This window comes from Neopelma chrysocephalum, unplaced genomic scaffold, assembly GCF_003984885.1.
Source record: "Neopelma chrysocephalum unplaced genomic scaffold, ASM398488v2 Primary Assembly neopelma1_69, whole genome shotgun sequence".
Taxonomy (NCBI): Eukaryota; Metazoa; Chordata; class Aves; order Passeriformes; family Pipridae; genus Neopelma; species Neopelma chrysocephalum.
Window position 1 is genome coordinate 11,866,527 of NW_020897729.1, and position 20,765 is coordinate 11,887,291.

The window sequence follows — 20,765 nt, forward strand, 5'->3', positions numbered from 1 at the left end:
TACAGAGTTATTTTTCCAAGTGCTTTGCACATAAACAAGGCTTTATTAATATGTTGGCAGAGCTTTAAAAGCTATTTAACTTCCCAAGTCCCCTCTGGCTCAGGGCTGCAGGGACAGCTCGGCAGGACAAACCAGCAGCTGGACTTTGATCAAGACCAGCTTTTGGCCACAGGTTTCCAGCTCAGAACTGCAGCACAAGGCCAGGTTACATCGTGTTACAGAGCTGAGCTTCCTCAGGAAATCGTTTGTGCACAGATTTTAGACAAGTACCATCAGCCCTGAGACAGCACTGAGAAAAGAGGCATTTTCTCTTTATCCCAAAAAATGCTGGAAAGCAGGAAAATGAGGCAAAGGTTGTTGCAGAAATAAGAACAACATCACTGGGGTTTGCAGACAGAGCTGCTGAGCATGGAGCTCAAGAACTGCTCAAAGAGTTAAGGACACTTTCCTTTCAGCTTGATTCAACAATTTTCTTCATATAAAAATTGCAGCATTAAGCTAACTTTTGTGGAAAGGGAAAAGAATTACCAGCTTTTAGCAGAGACTTACCAGCTTTAAATAGAAAGCTCTCAGCCTGCGTTTACCACCTACTGTAGTTTTACCCAAGACCAGCATTAAAATCTTTATTGATCTGATTATTTCCAGTTACTTGTTTCAGCCATTCAAAACCAGAGCCATTGCCAATGTCCTGACCAAAGTAAAGGTTATTTGTGCAGCAGTGATGTATTTACCTACAGCCTCTCTGAAGTCAGTGGTTTTGCCCAATGCCACAACAAAAGTCAGTCATGCTTTTGGGTTTGACCTGTGTTCAATTAAGGACTCGGTAAGACAGTCAAAGTTTGAGATTCCTAACGCAGCACATTTAATTTCCAGATGCAAGCCAAGGAATAAACAGAAAAGAACATTTATTTTAGTGGCTGTCGAGTTGCTTCCAAGTTCTCTCTCTATCCCACATCCCTCGCAGAAAATGAATAAATAAAACCAGATTATGCTGGGCTGATGCAAGGAATCCTAAATCCCAGAGCCTGACTGCAGGCAGAGGATCCCTGCTTGCCCAGGTGTCCCAGGGGACCCTGCAGCACCTCCTGCCCCTGGAAATGCCAGGCAGGGGCTGCAGGGGAGGAGCAGGGGGCTCCCCCAGCCTGGCATCAGGGTCTGCCCCAGCACAGTGCCCTCCCCTGTGCTCCCAGAAGGATGGAATTTGCATTAAGGGTTGTGCCAGTAGCAGCAGGGAGACGAGAAACTGGAGTAAGATGTGGGGAAAATAAAGGGAGGTTTATTGTATTTTGATCTGTACGAAAGCATCGGATTTCTTGACTTTCAGCACAGCAGTTGGATATTCTCTAGGAGGTTTTATGGATGAAAATGGTGTTTTGGAGCAGTTTGCAGCATTCATCCTTGGAGAGCCTGTTACATTCAGTAATGGAAAGGACATTCAAACCCACTGATGGTCCCCACACAGACCAGCAGTGAGGTCTGAAACACAGAGCACATTCCAAACCAAACAGAACAGGAGAGCAGCCCCTCAGGGAACCAGTCAGGAAACCCTCCGCTCTCCACCAGCCCCTTCTTGCCTTACATGTACCCCACACAGAAACCTTTTGTCCACCCAGCACTGGCCTCATCCCCCCAGCTCAGGATCAGCAGGTTGTGCCAGAGCAGCTGGTGCAGTGATGGTATTTCCTTCCCCTCTCCCTTGTACCCCAATAACCCCCCCAGCCCTGGTGCCACCCCCGTACCCACAGCAGGGTCAGAGCTGTGACAGCCCCGTGTGGGGCCAGGCCCTGTCCCACCCCCGCCTTAGAGCCACAACCACCCCCAAAGGGCTCCCCAGGTAAAGAAATGCTACTGCAAACATAAGTCTGTAAACTTGATTGGAGGTGTCAGATTGGAGTTTGGGTTCACGGAATTGGAGGGGAATTCACTTCACTGGTAAAAACAAGTTTGTAGGAGCTTCTGGGCCGAGGGAGCTGGACCTGTGCTGTTGCCCATAAATCCATAGCTCAGAGCCACCCCACCAAGATAAAGCTCAAAGTGTTCTAGAAATACTTTTAGTCACATAATTAATTCAAAATTTCAACTTTCCTTGTAATCAGCAAGTCAATAGCACAGACCTTTACCCAGCACCTTTACTGGGAATTCCAGAGATGGTCATCCCAGTTCAGTAGCAGATGCTCCTGTACATCCCCCTTCATGTTACCCAGGTCACTGCTCCCCAAGACATGAGGTATTCAAATTGTGTCACAGTGTTGCACTGAACTTCTTTACACACTTCATCAGACTTCAGACATTTTTACCATTACAGTTAAAAACAAAAACATCCATTTTTTTTAATTGCAGAGCCATGTTTCTTTGTGTAACAGTTCAAATACTTTCCTGCACAAGTATGAGGTTAAACATAACCTGGACAACTAAGTTTGTAGGACACAGAGAAAGGAACTGCACACTCTTACTCAATGCTGGAACATAATTAACCAACACAGACTTCAGAAACCTCATCTGGGGATGTTTGGACGAGACCTTGATTTTCCCTGTGGTGATCCACTTTAAATCAGAGCACACAAATAAACAGGTTGAATCTAATAAATGACACCACAACGTGTTTGAAATGTCAAACCACAGCACATCCACATCAGAGCTCAAGGCAGGGCAGTCAGTGAGCATTTAATTTTTTCACAGGACACAGCCAGGACCAGAGCTTCTGAAAGCCAAGAGCCACAGAGCAGCCCCTGTGAGCCACCAAGGAGGCCACAAGACAGGGTTATTGAGACAAAAGTAGCAGATGAGACACTGGGAGATCATTACCCAGCTATAACACAATGATCTTGAGTAGGAGAATTAGAATTTTTAAAAGTGGTTTTAGTTAGGTATTCTACACTTGAAGGAGGTTGAGAATTCCTCTGCTGAACATACAAATGGAGAAAAAGGAGACAATGAACAAGTTCAGGCTCTCCACTTTTCACTTTTTAATCCATACCACACTTTCACATGCCTTCTCCTCCCAAACAACTCTTCACATGCTATTTCAGAGGGAAATTATTCCAGCATTTAGAGCCAAAGGTTTTAAAAGGTCCCAACAAGTGACCACCCCCTCTGCCTTCACCACCTTACTGATGCCAGTTCTCCACAAACCCAACATCCTTTCGTTTCACACACATAGCCCCAGAATCCACATTTTTACACGTTTTCTGGCACAGCTATAGCAGAAAAGCCTTCTAATGCAAGTTAAATTTACACAGGAAAACGTAGTTCTGATTTTATGTGACCCACCTGGCAAGGTCAGCAAGTAAAACGATGTGTAACAGCTAAAAGGGTTCTCACTCCCTCTGCTGTGAACAAGAACATCCCAGAGCAGCATTCAGGCTTCCTTACCTGCAGAACAGGCTCCTCCTCACATGTCAACCCAGAAAACCTCTCATTTTTCAGTCTTGACCTTCAACTTATAGGAGTTCCTACACCTGAACTCACATAGGAATTCCTGCCCTCATGAGGCTTCTCCCACCCTGCAGCTGCCAGTCTTCAGTCACGAGCCCCAAAGCAGGGAATGGGACAGAGCAGAGAACACCTGGCATTGCCAAACAAAGTCTGCCCCTCTCTCTGCCTTAAATAGTCCCTGGGTCTGTGTGCCTGGCATCAGGCCCTGCCCTCCTCACACCTGACAGTGGTGAGGGTCTGGCTGATCAGAGGGGCTGAAGAGCAGCACCAGCCACGTGGGCAGGGGAAGGGCTGGAGCTGAGATCTGCAAAGCCAAACCACTCTGATTAAAAATTGTTTATTTAATTGTAATCAGGAAATAAAATGTAATTCAGAAACACACTCTCACCTATAGCTTGGGAATAAACAGCCATGGCTTTTTTTCCTCACCCAGAGCTGTCTGTTGGCTTCTTTGGGTGAGGGTGGGGGTTGGTTTTTTCAGTGGGGGGTTCTGTTTGTTTGTTTTTTCAACTGCTTAAAAGCTCAATTAAAGGCCAGTGTGCAGGGCCACCTTCAGGAAACAACAAATTCTTATTCCATCACAAACAAAAATTATCCACAGCAGGGATCAGGCTTTGGTTTGTTTTCAGTTGGCTGGGAGGTGTTCAGGTTCTTGTTAACGAACTGCAGAACATTTCCCTCTAACCACTGCACCAAACCTGTAGGTTATGGGGACAATGGGTCTGTAAACTTGCTGCCTGTATCCCATGGATGTAAATCCGGGATGTGCAGTGGCCTTCAAGAAACACGGATGTGCCCAATTGAGCATCCTCACAACACACCTACAGGGAGCAAGACAAAGACTCACAAAATCTGGTTCGGTGCTGCTTTTGCAATTCAAACCCTGGGAAAACGCTCCAGCTGATGTTTGGGATGAAAACCCCCAGCCTGCACCTGCACAAGTGCTTTAGCAGCAGTGCCTGTGTTCCGCTTCAGCTGCTGCTGGAGTGGATTTGCAGGTGACTGTCTCTGCCTGTGAGTGCTCTGACAGCAGAGTACAGATCTCACTGGGAGCACAGGAACCACTGAGGGCACAGGGCACTGCAGATCAAACACAGAATTGCTCTGGCTGGGGATCTGCTCCAGTAATGAGGAGAGCAGATCTTCCCCAGGCACACTGAGTGTTAAACAGGCTTGTCCTTTAAACTGGAGTGCCAGACAACCTCTCCCTTCAATCCACCTCTAGCAACTGCCCAGGTGAAAGAAAAATCAGCAGCATCACAGCCTTCCAAGAAAGAAAATACAGACCTTTCTCACATGAATAGTCTGTGGTCTGCATGGCTGTGTGAAAGGCACCAAGCAGGAGCTCTTGCTGTGGCTGCCCATGCCGTGGATGATTTACAGTGCCCAGGTCATCTGGGCTGGATGCAGTTCAAAAGCAGCAGCCAGTGGGGGTCCCTGGCCCTCCCAACACAGCCTGGACATGAACAGCAGCCCATCCCACCCAGGAAAGATGGATTGCCTCCAGCCTGCCCAGCTGAGGTTCCATCAGCCAGGGGGAGTCCAGGGAGGACAGGAGGAATCTGCAGCACAGAGCTCTGTGGCCGCAGGCACTGCTGGGGACAGGAGGGGACAGGAGGGGACAGGAGGGGACAGGAGGGGACAGGAGGCAGCCATGGCCCAGTTCTCTGAGGTGCTGCCTGGTTTCCCAGAGTGTGGCATTCACTGCCCTGTGCACACAGGCAGGGCTGACCGTCCCCAAATGAGTGTTTGCCCAAATCCATTGGCAGCTCCAAACACTGCCCACGATTCCAGGGGCGATCCCTGCTTTGCTGGGAGCTTGTCCAGCTCATTACAATGGAACTAAAGTGTCTGACCGTGGCCTCGAGCCACGGGAGAGTTGTACCTAAGTGTGTTATTTTGAAAATTCCCAATAAGGCACTTGGAGGGTCATGTCATCCTTTTCCAGGCGTCCAGCAACCCACCGAGGCATTGAAAGAATCCGGCCAGCAAGAAGCTGTGAAGGGAAAGAAAAACATGAAAACATTTTGCAAAGGGCCTTTAAGGAGAACTGGCACAACACAGAGAAGAGAGAGCATGATGAGGGATAAACTGAGGCAGTGGGAATGCTGTGTGGCAGGAACAGAGGCACCTGGAGGGCTGGTCTGGGAAAGAGCTGGATCAGTCTGGCAAGGGAACAGTGTGATGTGGAACAGGCAATGTCTGCAATGGGAGAACAAACTAAAAAGCAAAAGCCATCCAACAAAACCCAGGTACATTATTCAGGTACCTAATTCAGATTAGCATTGTGTAAAATACCCTTTTGTTGACACTGATGCATGAAACACATCAGGGTGGTGTTCTCCAAAGTTGTGTTCTGCTCCATTAATGACATTTCTATTGATTACTCTAAATAAAGGGATGATCCTCTGTTTCCTTCAAGATTCCAGCTCTGTGGATCAGCCCCAACACAATTTGCTTGAAGGAAACTGGTAACACACCTGAAGATCCAGAGCCTCCCACAACAGCCCCTGATGGGCACGAACCACATCCAGATTCCCTGTGCTGGGCTCTGCTGCTGCCCCAGGAGTACCAGCATCATTATTAATACCAGAATAACGAACAGGGCTGCCCATTAGAGATGCAGAATCCCTGCCTGAAAAGTGAGGCTGTTCCTATTTTCCAAGAAAAAATAAGGAATCATTCCTCCCATACATCATTTGCTTTCTGTGACTTTATTCCCTGAAGTTCGAGTCATTTTCCACTGACTTGTTCACGCTGAGGAAGGAGAAAAAGAAAACACTCATTAAAAGCAAACAAAGAAACTGCAAATTAAACCAAGAGCCCCAGTGAGGGCTCTGACAGGCGGGTTGGTGGGTGTGCTTGGGAAGTCTGGGGGTCCTGACCTGTGGTGTTGCTCAGGGAATGTTGGAGGATGTGACACACGGACAGTGCTCAGTGCCGGGGCCTGGGCAGGTTTGCCTGGATAAAGGACCTGGATAATGGATCTTGGTACTGAATTTGGAACCAGTGTTACAGTGACACCCTGATCCAAGGCTGGGCAGAGCTGGGTTGTTCCCTGGTGCTGCCTCAGGTGTCGATGTTCTCCTGCACAGGCTCCTACCAACCTGCCCCGTGACCTGCACGTGCCTCCAGGAGCTCACAGACCACACAGATGAGCTGTGGAGCACTGGCTGCCCTCCCTCCTGGCCCGGACAAAGCCAGGTTATACCACAGAGAGGTACGTCAGAAACTTGAAAAATGACCTGAACTTGTGCCCCAGTTTTGGTGTGTGCACTTTGCTGTGCAGATCCACCTCACAAGCACTTCCTCCACTCAGCTTTCCTCTTCACAGCACTTCTGAGCTCACACTCAGTCACACTTTCTTGCCAAAATATAGTTCCACTTAACAAAAAGCTCCCTTCATTCTCTGTTCTTAAAACATTGGCAAGGTCCATTGTACATTTTAAATATTTTTTTAACTTTAACGCAGATTTTCAGGTATGTGTTTTTGTAAAACATTCTCAGAAGAAACTTCAGTCCTGTTTCTACCACAAATTATTGAGGCTGGTACAAATGATTAAAAAATGTCTTTTACCTCATGTTCACATCCACAAAAGCACAGCATTAGAACCTGTCACTCCAGAAGCCTTTCCAGTAGAAAAAAACTTAGGAAAGCACTTGATGCTTTGCCTTTCAGACTGTAATTAGGATGGAGAAAATGCACCTAAGGATTGACCTGCCTGCCCTTTCTGTTACTCAGGGGAACAAAATTCAGAGTGAGCTCCCTGATCTCAGGGTAGCACCTAAAAATGCCACCCTGGGATTTAGTGCAGGGCTCAGTTGAGGTGGTGGTGTTTTTTCTGAGACCCAAAGTGCCAGTTGCACAAGCAGGTCAGTGTTTCTTGGCACAAGCTCCCACACTGAATCGAAGTGAGATGATCCATGTTTCACAGAGACAATTCCTGAGATGATAACAAACATCAGCCAGCGAACACCACGAGTAAAGTTCTGGCTGGCTTACACAGAACATCCCATTCCTGCCGACTTCCTGAACTCCCACAGCTTGCCTTTGATTTTGGGTTTGTCTGAGCAGTTTTAGAACTTTTAAAAGATATATCTGAGGCTTTTTCTTATCTTTGGAGTTTTATCTTACCATTACATCTCAAGTCGAACAGATTTGGTTTGCCCTGCAGTGACACATTTCAGCAGGAACACGCCGTCAGTGGGGGCTGTCACAGACACCGTTCAGCCGAACAGGAGCCGAGGTACTGACGGGCTCGGTCTGCAAGGGGAGAGAAATTGTCCCTCTAAAAGCGAACTGAAGGTGTCATCGGCCGGGTTTTGGAGGGGTCACGCACGGAGTTCCCCCGACGGCAAACAGCTCGTTGACTGCGAGGGCTGGCGGGGCTGCGGGTCGCTCTCGCCCGGTGGAGTGGCGGGACCGGTGCGGGGGCAGCGGGGCGGGTCCCGCAGCATCCCCGCGAGCAGCGGCGCCGGGCGCTCCTTCCCTCCCGTCCCGGTGCCGGGGAAGCGCCGCGGGGTTGGGCGGGGGCTGCGAAGGGAGTTGATTTTGCTTGGAACGGTTCCTGGCAGGGAAGGAGCTGACGTGTGGAGACGCCTCCCGGGGATGAGCCGCCGGCGGAGCCGGGAACGCTCCGCGCAGCCGGGAACGCACCGCGGGCACCGGCGGCGGCTCCTGCAGATCCCCGCGGAATTCCAGCTTTCCCCGCGGAATTCCAGCTTTCCCCGCGGAATTCCAGCTTTCCCTGTGAGCACACGGCGCCGGGCGGGGGCACCGTGGGGCAGCTGTCAAATGACAACGCTTTGGGTCGCGACATCGCTGAGGGGAAACCCGAGAGCCCGGGGGCTGCTTCGCGGGTCGTTTTTTCTTTCAAGTTAAAAATTCCCCTTGTGCTTGCGGCGCAAACCCGAGCAGCTCCGCTCGGCTGCCGCTATAAATAAATGCCTTTGTGTTCCGTTCCCCCTGCAGGAACCACCGCCGCTGCTGGGGATGACAGCGTAGGATCCCCGCAGGATGGAGGCCCCGCGCAGGGAACGGGCCCGCTGGCTGGGGACCCTCCTGGCCGCCTGCCTGGCCACCCTGCCGGTCATCAGCGCCTGTCCCCGGCCCTGCTCCTGCCACGGTCCCGCCGAGCTCCACTGCACCTTCCGCTACTTCAGCGCCGTCCCCCCGCGCATCCCCCCGGGCGTGCAGCGCATCAACCTGGGGTAGGTGCAGCAGCGGGGCTTTTAACTCCTGACCGGTTAGCTTTCAACACTTCGCGGAGCAATCATTAAGAGTTTCCATGATTTAGAGCTAAAAATTAACCAAAGCAATAAATAAGTCTGTAGAGCTTAGCGTTCTGTCTGCAGCACTCAGCAGCGGCTGCAGTCACAGCCAGGGGAGCCTGAGACCACCCACACTAAGGGGAATTCGGGGGATCTGGCACAGGGGAGGTGAGAACTTCAGAAAACTTTCAACTTAAATGAATTCCTTTGCATTACCTGAAAAAATCGCATCTGTAATGTGGAACTGAGGAGTCTGAAATAGAGGGAATTCAGTGAAAAAGAGAACATGTATTAATATCTTCAGAGACTTTGCTGTGAGTTAGAATGTCCCACAACGTCAGTGTCTGTGCTTTCATCTCCTGGGTCGGTGGGAAGTCACACTTGTCTGGCCATGTCAGCCCCCACGGGGGTTCTGTTCCATGCGTGGTGACAGGAGCAGGGGATGGAACATGCCCGGGCTCATCCAGCCCCTTCCTGCAGTTCCCAGCAAGTGTCCTCTGTCATAAATCAAACGACGAGACCCATCAGCAACATTCAGCTGGTCCGGGTACCCCTCTTAACACACATAACGTTTGAATCACCCAGATGTGTCTGCAGAAAATCTAAAAGGCATTTTTCACGGAGGTGGTAGGGAAGTCAACACACTGCCAGACAAACAGATGTGTTTCTTGCTCACTGTTCCTCTCCCCATCCATGGGAATTCAGGCATCAGAACGCTGCCCTGGAGAAGTGACCATGTTTTGTGCTGACATGAAGGCATGACTTAGAATTTCATCTTGGCAAGCAGAAGTGCTGCCTGCCTTTAGCCATTCCCAAAGAGTGGTTCTTTTCTTTGGGGTCGGTTGCTTTTAAAAGGTGTGAAGTGTGGCTGACTAAAGCCATCTGTTACAGCTACAACAGCCTGAGGAAACTGAGCCCCACAGACTTCGCTGGCCTGGGGAAGCTGGAGTTACTGATGCTGCACAGCAACGAGATCAGTGTGATCCCTGAGAGGGTGTTCAGTGATTTACGGTCACTGCAGGTGAGAACTAAATGAGCCAACGTTAAATTTTGTTACCACTTAAAACAACTTTCAGAGATAAACAGCCCCACAGTAACCGGCTGCAGCATTTCCTTTTCCTGTTTCTTATCCTGTCCATATGAAAGTTGAGGGCCTTCAAGATCCAGTGGCCTAATGGGAAAGGTCTTTCCTTCCCAGGTGGGCACTCAGGTACAGTGTAAAGATCAGCAGCATTTGTTAGAGTTCTTATAACTATAACATGGTTTAATGTTATGCATTTTGTACTTTTGCATCAACAGGTCTTAAAAATGAGTTACAACAAGGTCAGGGTGCTTCAGCAGGGTGTGTTTTATGGCCTGAAGAGCTTGGCACGGCTGCATATGGACCACAACCAAATTGAATTTGTAAATCCCAATGTTTTCTATGGACTCACTTCCCTGAGGTTGGTCCACCTGGATGGAAATTTACTTCAGCAGTTGCATCCAGACACTTTTGTCACCTTCTGCTACAGCCAAATATTCAAAATATCCTTCCTGAAGCACATCTCTTTGTCTGACAATATGCTGACTTCACTTCCACAAGAAATGTTTTCCTACATGTCCGAGCTCGAGAGCATTTACCTGCATGGAAACCCCTGGTCCTGTGACTGCAGCCTGCAGGGGTTCACAGAGTGGGCACGGGAGAGACCAGGTGAGCTCAAGGCCTTGTTTGTGCTCCTTAATCCTGTTGTAGCCTCTTTTTCTTGCTGATACAAGTAATTGTCTTCCATTAATTTATTTATGCTACTAGAAAAGACTGGAAGACAGGATTTTTGTAGGTGTCTGTAATCAGGATAAAGAGATAAATACCACTCAGCTTCCCAGAATAAATGTATCTAGTGGCCTTAACACATTCCCAAGTGCAGCTTTCCTTAATGGAATGCTTTCCTTGGACAGTCCAAAGATTCTGTGCACCAGGAGAATCCACAGGGAGTAACGAAGCTAACTTTTATGGAACTGGCAAGAGCAAGTGTCACTTTGCACTTAATTCTTCAAAAAGGAGATAAGGAACTCAAGGACTTTCTCTGTTGATGCCATTCATGTCACTTTAAGATTTGCTTTTATTTTAGTCAAAAGAACCACTTGTTAATACCTATATGTAATTTTTAATACTAAAACTTGTAGCACAGAAGCTGACTCCACTTTTCTTCTCTTCAGATGTCGTGAAATGTAGAAGAGACAGGAGTTCTGGTGCCCAGCAATGCCCAGTCTGTGCTAGTCCCAGAAATCATAATGGGAAGAGCTTAATGGATCTTCCTCCTGCATCTGTCACCTGCAATAAGCCAGTCATACATGACTCCCTGAAATCCAGAAACCTCACAGTGCCAGACGATGGGGATTTCGGCTCCGTGTCTCCCAAGGACTTTGTAGCTCCGATAGGATCCGTGGTTTTGAACATGACTGACCAGGCAGGAAATCGAGGCAACGTGGTTTGCAACGTCCAAAAACCTAAAGAAATGTCTCCCATCTCATTGGACCAAGATGGCAGCAGCACAGTGCTCCAAACCTCATTCTCGGCGTTCCTGGTGTGTGGCATCGACCATGGACACATCCAGCAGCTGTGGAGCATCCTGGCACTGTACAGCAATTCTCCCTTGAAACTGGAGAGGACTGTCCGGGCAGCTGATGTGCCTTTTGTGAGTTACAAATATAAACAGGTCTACGCTGAAAAAGATGAACTTTTCACCAGTGTTGAGGCTGAGCTGAGAGCTGAGCCAGCCTGGCTGATGCAGAGCGTGGTGGCACTGCAGCTGGACAGGACAGCGACCACGCTCAGCACGCTGCACATCCACTACTCCACCCGTGCCCGGGTCAGCGTGCCCAGCGCTGACAGCGACCAGGGCAGCAACAACTGGGCCATCATCCACAGGGACAACAGCACCCAAAGAGAGCACACCGTGCTGGTCGGGGGCACCGTGGAACTGGGGTGCCGGGCAGCTGGGGAGCCAGCTCCTGCCGTGGAGTGGATATTGGCTGATGGGAGCACAGTGCGAGCCCCTCACATCAGCGAGGACGGCAGAATCATCGTCCTCAGGGCTGGGACACTGACCCTGCGCACGGCCGACGTGTTTGACACGGGGCTCTACCACTGCATCGGCTCCAACAGCCGCGACGCCGACGCTCTGACGTTCAGGATCACGGTGCTGGATCCTCACGTGGAACACGGCAGCGTAAACGGGGCCCGGCTGTCGGCAGCTGTGGGCAGCACACTCCTCCTGCCCTGCACGGCCACGGCCGCTCCGGACGCTGCCATCACCTGGGTGCTGCCTGAGCTCACAGTTCTTCGTCAGTCTGCAGGAAACAAACATATTTTTGGCAATGGCACCTTGAGAGTCCAAGGGGTGACAGAGCGAGACGGGGGGTACTTCCGATGCGTCGCAGCCAACCAGTACGGCGTGGACCTTTTGGTTTTCCAAGTGCTGGTGAAACAGGATGAAACCGCTCCAAAGGAAAGGCTTGGAGCTGTGGGAGAGTGGGAAGAGGGTGACGGCTCTGGCAATGCACTGCTGGGCTCTGCTGCAGCACAGACACATCCCTCAGCCACTCCAACCACCCTGACAGCTCATCCGAAATCTGCTGCACCACCATCCAGCAGCCGGGGCACACAGAGCGCACGTCAAAGGAACAGCCACGGGAAGATGCCTCATAGGCCCTACAGGGACAGAACAGGCAGGCTCAGGCGGCTCAGGGGGCACAGGAGACAGTTTGTTTCCTCAGGCAGGAGAGTCGATCCACAGCGCTGGGCAGCCTTGTTGGAGAAAACTAAGAGAAACTCAACGCTGACAGACAAACGAGGAGTTGCGACGGAACCACCCATTCAAGTCCAAAAGTTCTCAGGGGTACCCGGGGATGAGGAGGAGACATCTGGTGATCTCGGATCTCCAGAAGAAGAATTCATGATGCCAGTAACAGAGAGAGCCCCAGTACCTGCTCTGGACAGACCAATGGAACGTGTGATCACTGCAGGGCCCGGGGGCACTGTGAGTCACCCTCCTGCCAGGAAAACCTCCCTCCTGGTCACAGAGGCAGTAACTCCTCTACCCTCTCCTCTTCCACAGTCTGTGTCACCTGGCAGCAGAAGGCCACAAACATATCCAAAACCTACAGACTCATGGGAAAGATCTGATTTGAGTCAAATATCAGCAAATGGTGTGAAACAATCAACCGTATCCAGTGGAGCAAGTGGAACATCCACAGTCTTCCCTGTCAGGCAAAGGCTGGTGTATTCTGGGCAAAGTAATAACCAGCATCTAAAATCTGCATCCACGACACCCACGACAGAAGCTGCAGACACCAGCAAGGCTGTAGCTCCCCAAAACACACCTGACAAGATACACGTTTTTACTGAGTCTGTTGAAAAGGTTTCCACCAAAACAGATCACCAGGTCCCTGTGGTGACAGTCAGTGCTCCAAGCCCTGAGCTTGGTCCCATTTATTCTCATACTGCTCAGAAAGGAGGAACCCCTAGGCCACCACTGGCCTCAACTATCACCACTCATCAGCCAGTTTGGGTTATCCAGGATGTTCCAACTCACACACCCCAGCTCCAGCAGCAGCATGGAAGACGAAGGAAAATTTCTGGTCGGAGACGAATTGTGAGACCAGGACGTGTCCCAAGCATGAAAGAGCACCGACACAACTTTGGGAGGGCAGGGTCTGCCAGAGGAAATACAGCTGTGGCTGCAGGTGTTCAGCTGAACATGAAATACGTATCAAATGTACCAACCTTAAATAATTTAAGCAGCTCCATCAATTCATTTAGCCCAGAAGCCCCCCTGTCCTCCCCCTCCACCATGAATTTGCCACTGGAGCAAATGGGTACCCGTCAAAACACATTGTTCCTCAAGGAAGAGGAAAACGAACATAGTGCAAGGCAAAAAGCTGCTACCACAGTCATGTCTGTCACTACAAAGGGCACTGCTACTGCTTGCAACCCTACCAAACTGCTGGGTTTGAAGCCTACAGTCACATCTGTCATTACTCCTCGATCTGACACTAGAATCACCAAAAGCAAAATACTCAGAGCGGGAGGAAGGAGAGGTCAGAGGAGGAAGAAGCCTCCTAAAACATCTGCCCTGCAGCGTGTGGCTGCAGCCCCCAGCACTGCAGCCACCCCCCCCGTGAGCACAGCCACCCCCGTGGGGACAGCAGGTACATCACCAGCTGTGCCTCCAAGTCTCACACCTGCAAAACCTCTCCCTGGGAGCATCAACGCGGTCACTGTGACTGGAACACCAGCACTGTGGGTCTCTGGCACCCCAGAGCCACCTCAGCACATGCCCACAGCAGCCACACAGACCCTGGTCACACAGAGGAATGCCCAGCTGGCCACATCACTGCCCACCAGTCCGGCTGCTCACAGCCCCACCATGGCACTCCAAACCACACCAGTCACAGCAAGGAACACCCAGCTGGCCACAGCACCACCCCTCAGCCCTGCCCACACCTCCACCACAGCTCTCCAAACCCCCCCACGGCTGGATGAGCCTCCCGGTGCTGCAAGTGCCCACCCTGCTGCAGTCAGTGCCACATCAGGGCACAGCAGAGCCACTGCCACGGCAGGAGGAGAATTCCACCTGAAAACAGGGGAGACAGTTAGCCAGGAAAGCCAGGCAGCACAGCCCACATTCCCAGCAAGAACTGTGTCAGGTGCTCCTGCTGCACTCACAGACACCATCGTTCCCAGCACTCAGCATCCCACCCCTCTGCCAGCCCCCATGGCAGCTGGGCCACTTGCACCCACTGTGAGAGCCCACCTGCCCCCATGGGAGGATGTCCAGCTCTGGCCCAAGCCACCTACCAAAGGCACGGAGAGGGGCAACACGCTGGCTGTGGGGACACTGACCACACCAAAGTCACCACAGACAGCAGCTCCGTGGGGAAGGGACAAGGACAGCTCTCCCAGAGGCTGGTCTGAATGGAGACAGGATCAAGAAACCACCACCACCCCCAGTCCCATCGTCCTGGGCTCTGCAAGCACAAACCATTTTGCAAAGCCCAGGATAGCTGGAGGGAAATTGGCTGCTTTCACTGTGCTGGCAAATTCTGACGCTTTTATTCCTTGTGAAGCTACTGGGAACCCCCGCCCAACAATACACTGGACCAAGATATCGTCAGGTGAGCTCGATAAACCTCTGTAGCGTTTACATTCCATTAGAGTACTAAAATTTGACAGCTGTTCTGTGTGCCAAACTCAAACACTGTTTCATTTTAAAGCACTGTAGAATACCAGTGAACAGTGAACTTGGAAACAGTGACAAAGACAGAGAACCAACACTTGCTGGAGTGTCTGGGTGCTGATTCTGGAATAGCTCCCTGGGGAAAGGATAAAAAAATAATCTATATTTAACTAGTATTCTGTGCTTATTGTGGTCAGATTTCAATATTTGTTGTGTGCTACCTGCTATTCCAGAACAGCGAGACAAGTGAAAAGAAAAACCTGTGGTAACAAACCCTCAAATCCAGTTACAGCTGTGCCAGGTTTGGATCACACCCCATCTGCTTTATCCCAACTTTGTCTCTGCTGGGGACTCAGCTTTGTCACCCCATGTGCAAAATACTCTGATTTTCTCTACGTCTTATCACTGTTGTCTTGGTTATTGGGGCAACGCAGACCAGGGCAGGGAACAGGTGCTCATGGACTGAGTTAAACTAGAAGGTTAAACCAGAGGAAGGTTCTGACGTGTTGCACCTCTTGTTCCGCAGGGCCCGAGGCTCCGGGGCGCAGCAGGTGGGTGGTGTTTGCCAACGGGACGCTGTCCATCCCCCGGGTGGGCCTGGGGGACCGCGGGCAGTACCTGTGCACGGCGGCCAACGCGCTGGGCGCGGCGCGGCTCCTGCTCACGCTGTCGGTGGTGGCCTACCCGCCCCGCATCGCCGGCACCCGCCACCGCCTCCGCACCGCACACGCCGGCAACACCGTGGAGGTGCCCTGCAAGGCAGAGGGCAGCCCCCCTCCCACCATCTCCTGGGTGCTGGCAAATGACACCCACCTCTCCAGCTCCTCCGCGGGGAACGGCAGAGCTCACGTGGAAGCGGACGGCACTCTGGTCATCAGGGAGGTCACCGTGTACGACAGGGGCCTCTACACCTGCCTGGCCAAAAACCCGGCGGGCACCGACGCGCTGGCTCTGAAGCTGCAGGTGGTCGTGGCCCCTCCCACCATTCTGGAGGAGAAGAGACAAAGCGTGGAAGGAAAGGTGGGGGAAAGCCTGGAATTCCCCTGCACGGTGCAAGGGGACCCTCAGCCCACCGTCCACTGGGTCCTCCCCGATGGCACGGCCGTGAGGCCCCTGCAGCTGGGGCCCACGGGGCTGTTCCTGTTCTCCAATGGCACCCTCCACCTGGGCACCATCCGCCCTTCCGACGGTGGCAACTACGAGTGCATAGCCACCAGCTCCAGCGGCTCGGACAGGAGGGTGGTCAGCCTCGAGGTGGAGCACAGGGACACGCTCCCAAAGATAGCCATCGCCTCCCAGGGACTGACTCACCTGAGTTATGGAGACAAGCTGCTTCTGAACTGCACAGCAACCGGGGAGCCCGAGCCCAGGATCATGTGGAGGTTGCCCTCCAAGGCTGTGGTGGACCAGTGGCACAGGTATGAGTCTTTTTTTTTTCTCCACCTCTTTGGAACTTCAAATACTGTCTCCTCTGGTGGTCATGTAAGAGCATTGCAGCACTAAAGCACTGTGAACTAAATTAATTTTTAAACATCCAGCAGCGGTGAAAATACCTGTGCTAATGCCTTGTTGTTATATGTCTAATAACAGATTATATCAATTGCCATAAGTGGGTGAGGTCACCCCAAATCAAACATAAGTCATATTTGAATTAAGGGAACTGCTGTTATCATGCACTGGCTGACTGCTGCCAGTTTAGAGGAGAAGTTGTACGTACCAGATTTGCAAAGTAGGGCTCAGGAGGAAGAGGCTTCTGTAGCCTCTGATAACTCTGCCTTTGGGGGTCTCCCCCCCCCACAGCAACACTTCACCTTTGGTTTGGGAGACAGTCCCAGCTCAGGGTGTTCCCAGCAGAGTTAACACACACACATCCACCTAACACCAGAAGTGACAATGACATCACGTCAGGACCCAGTGGGCGGGCAGGTGGTGTGGGCACAGTGCCTTTGGAGAGAACCTCTGTGTCCTGTCGTGCTGTTGGCACCTTCAGTCCCTTCCAGAGCTCAGTATTCACCCCCAGCACTTGGTTCCATAACTCTTTTCCTCTCTCTCCCCCCACAACAGAATGGGAAGTCGGATCCATGTCTACCCCAACGGATCCCTGGCTATTGAGGCAGTGACTGAAAAGGATGCAGGTGATTATCTGTGTGTCGCCAGGAACAGACTGGGGGATGATCTGATCCTGATGAAAGTCAGCATCACAATGAAACCTGCCAAGATCGACCACAAGCAGCACTTCAAGAAACTGGTGCCGTACGGCAAGGATTTCAGAGTGGACTGCAAGGCCTCGGGGTCACCCACACCAGAAATATCTTGGGGTCTGCCAGATGGAACGTTGGTCAACAACGCGATGCTGGCGGATGACAGCGGGCACAGGTCCCGCAGGTACGTCCTCTTTGGCAACGGGACTCTGTACCTCAACAAAGCCGGGGTGACAGAAGGAGGAGACTACACCTGCTATGCCCAAAACACCCTGGGGAGGGATGAGATGAAGATCCGTGTCACGGTCATCGTGGCAGCCCCTCAGATAAAGCACAATTACAAGACATACGTCACGGTGCCAGCTGGGCACACGGCACTGCTGGACTGTGAGGCTGCTGGAGACCCCAGGCCACAGATATTCTGGTTGCTGCCTTCCAGTGAGATGATCTCCTCGTCCACGGACAGACACTCCCTGCACACCAACGGCTCCCTCTCCATCAGCCATATCAAACTGCTGGATGCTGGGGAGTACATGTGTGTGGCTCGGAACCCTGGCGGGGATGACACCAAACTGTACAAGCTGGACGTGGCTGGGAAACCCCCCATCATAAACGGTTTATACAGGAACAAGACAATCATGAAGGTGACGGCAGTGAGGCACTCAAAGAAACACATCGACTGCCGGCCAGAGGGGACACCTCCCCCTCAGATTATGTGGATCATGCCTGATAACATTTTCCTGACAGCCCCATATTATGGGAGCAGGATCACGGTGCACAAAAACGGGACACTTGAGATTCGGAACATCAGGCCTTCGGACACGGGGGATTTTATCTGTGTGGCACGTAACGACGCGGGAGAGAGCGTGCTGGTGGTGCAGCTGGAGGTCACGGAAATGCTGCGGCGACCGATGTTCAAAAACCCATTCAACGAAAAAATAATAGCGAAACCCGGGAAAACTGTCACACTGAACTGTTCTGTGGACGGAAACCCTCCCCCAGACGTGAGCTGGATGCTGCCCAACGGCACGTGGTTTCCCAGCAGCATCAGCACGCCCCGGTTTCTGGCAGGAAGCAACGGGACCCTGACCATCCACAGCCCCAGCAGAGACCAGGCCGGGCGGTACCGCTGCGCCGCCCGGAACCAGGTGGGCTACATCGAAAAGCTGATCATCCTGGAGGTCGCCCAGAGGCCCAACATCCTCACCCACCCCGTGGGGCTGGTGAGGGGCGTCAGCGGGGAGCCGCTGTCCCTGCACTGCCTGGCCGAGGGCAGCCCCAGGCCCAGCACGGCCTGGACGCTGCCGGGGGGCCGCGTGCTGGACCGGCCGCAGGTCAGCGGGAGGTTCGTGCTGCTGGAGAACGGCACCCTGGTGATCCGGGCGGCCGCGGCCCACGACGGGGGCACCTACGTGTGCAGGGCCCGCAACGACGCCGGCGACTCCTCCGTGTCGGTGCCCGTGGCCGTGGCCGCCCGCGCCCCGCGCATCACGGGCAGGCCCCCGGCCGCCCTGCACACCCTGCCCGGGGTGGCCCTGCAGCTCCACTGCTCCGCACTGGGGGTGCCCAAACCCCACATCACCTGGGAGCTCCCCGACCGCTCCACGCTCTCCACGGCCCACCAGGGCCGAGGGAACGGGGGGGAGCTGCTGCTTCACCCCACGGGGACTTTGTTCCTCCAGAACCCCCGACCCTCCGATTCCGGCCCGTACAAGTGCACGGCGAGGAACCCCCTGGGCAGTGACTCTGCAGTGACATATGTCCACGTCATCTGAGTCAGACACGATGGTGAACACGGGCTGCAGATGGACTGAGGTCATCCTTGGAATGAGTTTAATCAAAGGCATCCAGAGGCACCGAGTGCCTGAAAAACATTTACAGTGTTCAGTCTGCAATGACTGGGCAAAAGGAGAGAGGAAAGGGAAAATTAGCTCGAGCATTGCTCCTCTCCATGTTCGAGGGATTTAAATTAAAGCAAACTCTGCCAGCAAACACAGACTATCAAACACAATTTGCTTTCTGGAGATGTACACAGAGAGCTCCTGTCTGGACAGACTTTTTCATATCAGTTCAATACTGCCCACCTGGCATGACTGTCATAAGCACAGATCATAGAGAGCAAGAACATCTGGGAACTAAAGAGCAGGTTTATTTGGATGCAGATTACCTTCTTAATGTGTTTTAATATTTAGTATATTTTTTAAATAAATATTTCATGGTGAAACAAGTAGTGAAATTGAAATATTTTTAATAGGATAGCTCTGCTTGCCACAGTCTCTTCTGCAGAGCTGTGGTATGACACAGGCCAGCTTTGGACTCAGTTTGGAACAAGAGAGGGAGCTCTGCTCAGCACTGTTAAGCCAATGCACACAGACTGGGTGTAGAACCACTGAAGCTTAGCATCATTTTCTCATTGCCACAAAAGCATTTTTTTTAAAGTTTCTCACTAGAAAACAATTGTTTGAATTTGCGACTCAATTTAGATTTGTGATTCCTCAGTTCAGCAGCCACATAGGCCTAAAGAGGAACTTCTGTACCTGATGGGAAAACCCCTTTGTGATGGTAGGAAATGGTTACCTGCCCATTTCACACTGACCAGTCACAGAGTGGACTGCTCAAATCAATTTTTAAAATATTTAAGCCTGCAACTAAGGTTCAGAGTTTCTTATTTTCTTCCTAAGAAATACATTAATGCAGGACAGAGGGCTCAAAATACGCACACAAATTCCCCTCTTAAATTTGGGAATCTATGTGTGGTCAAGGCACAAGGGGTTCAGTGAATCCATCCCTGACATCAGCCACACACAGCCTGTATTCCCTCGTTCCCTCCTTCCACAGCACTGATGGATTGGTGGCCACAGAGGGGTTGGATGACATGAATCTCAACAGTTAATCTCTGTAACAGCTTAAGCTACTAAAAAGAACAGTAAATATCCTTTAAAAAAATGAGCAGAAGTAACTTTTACATGAATGAGACTTGACTGTTGTAAAAGCCAATGAAAATCTACAGATTTCTGTGTAGTGAGTTATTCTTACATTACATATATATGATGTATACAAGATACAGATATAGATATACTGTGCATTATCAGCTGGCTGTGCTGCCCCAGGCCCTCTGAAGCGTGTGAGGTGCAGCCTTCCCCCTCCCCACACAACACCTGACTGTGACACCATCTACAGCCTCCTTGTGTGGTCAGTGAAGCAAACTGAGTTAGTGAAAAATAGGGAAAAAATATTCCCAGAGTATTTTAAATGCCCTTCAAGTTCCACTTTCAAAATGAATGCATTAAAAAAACCCAATCATATGGACTAGCTCCTAGATGAGAACACTGCTGCTTCAGGAGGGTTATTAACATTACATGGGGGCTTTTAATATAAACTTTAAGAAGTTCTGATACAAGCAATAAACCCACTTCAGCACCTTCTTGCCACAATAAGAGCAAGAGGAATTGGTACTTTAAACAAAGAACTTTATAAAGTGCATGTGAAAATCACAGTCAAATAAACACCATTTGAATCAATGCTTGTTCTACCAACAAAGAAAGAGGTGAACATTTCAATGAACAAATTAACTTCTATACCAAAATCTGAAGTGCCTTTCAGTTCAGTAGTTTGGTCCAGTGCAGTATTTTTTTTTTTT

The 20,765-nt window shown here is 51.2% G+C and overlaps 1 protein-coding gene across 1 annotated transcript; it reads left to right on the forward strand.

The window, feature by feature from the left end:
* The first annotated feature begins 8,452 nt into the window (after positions 1-8,452).
* IGSF10 (immunoglobulin superfamily member 10) lies at positions 8,453-19,281 on the forward strand. The gene is made up of 7 exons (XM_027685908.1): positions 8,453-8,646; positions 9,598-9,727; positions 10,006-10,396; positions 10,903-14,049; positions 14,128-14,862; positions 15,451-16,342; positions 16,989-19,281. The coding sequence occupies exons 1-7, from the start codon at positions 8,453-8,455 to the stop codon at positions 18,898-18,900; spliced, it is 7,401 nt and encodes a 2,466-aa protein (XP_027541709.1). The 3' UTR covers positions 18,901-19,281.
* Positions 19,282-20,765: the final 1,484 nt, after the last annotated feature.

Coding starts and splice junctions, on each gene's coding strand:
- IGSF10 (XM_027685908.1), top strand. CDS start 8,453: ATGGAGGCCCCGCGCAGGGAACGGGCCCGCTGGCTGGGGACCCTCCTG. Junction 8,647..9,597: donor GTGCAGCGCATCAACCTGGG/GTAGGTGCAGCA, acceptor CATCTGTTACAG/CTACAACAGCCTGAGGAAAC. Junction 14,050..14,127: donor AGCAGCCACACAGACCCTGG/TCACACAGAGGA, acceptor TGGCACTCCAAA/CCACACCAGTCACAGCAAGG.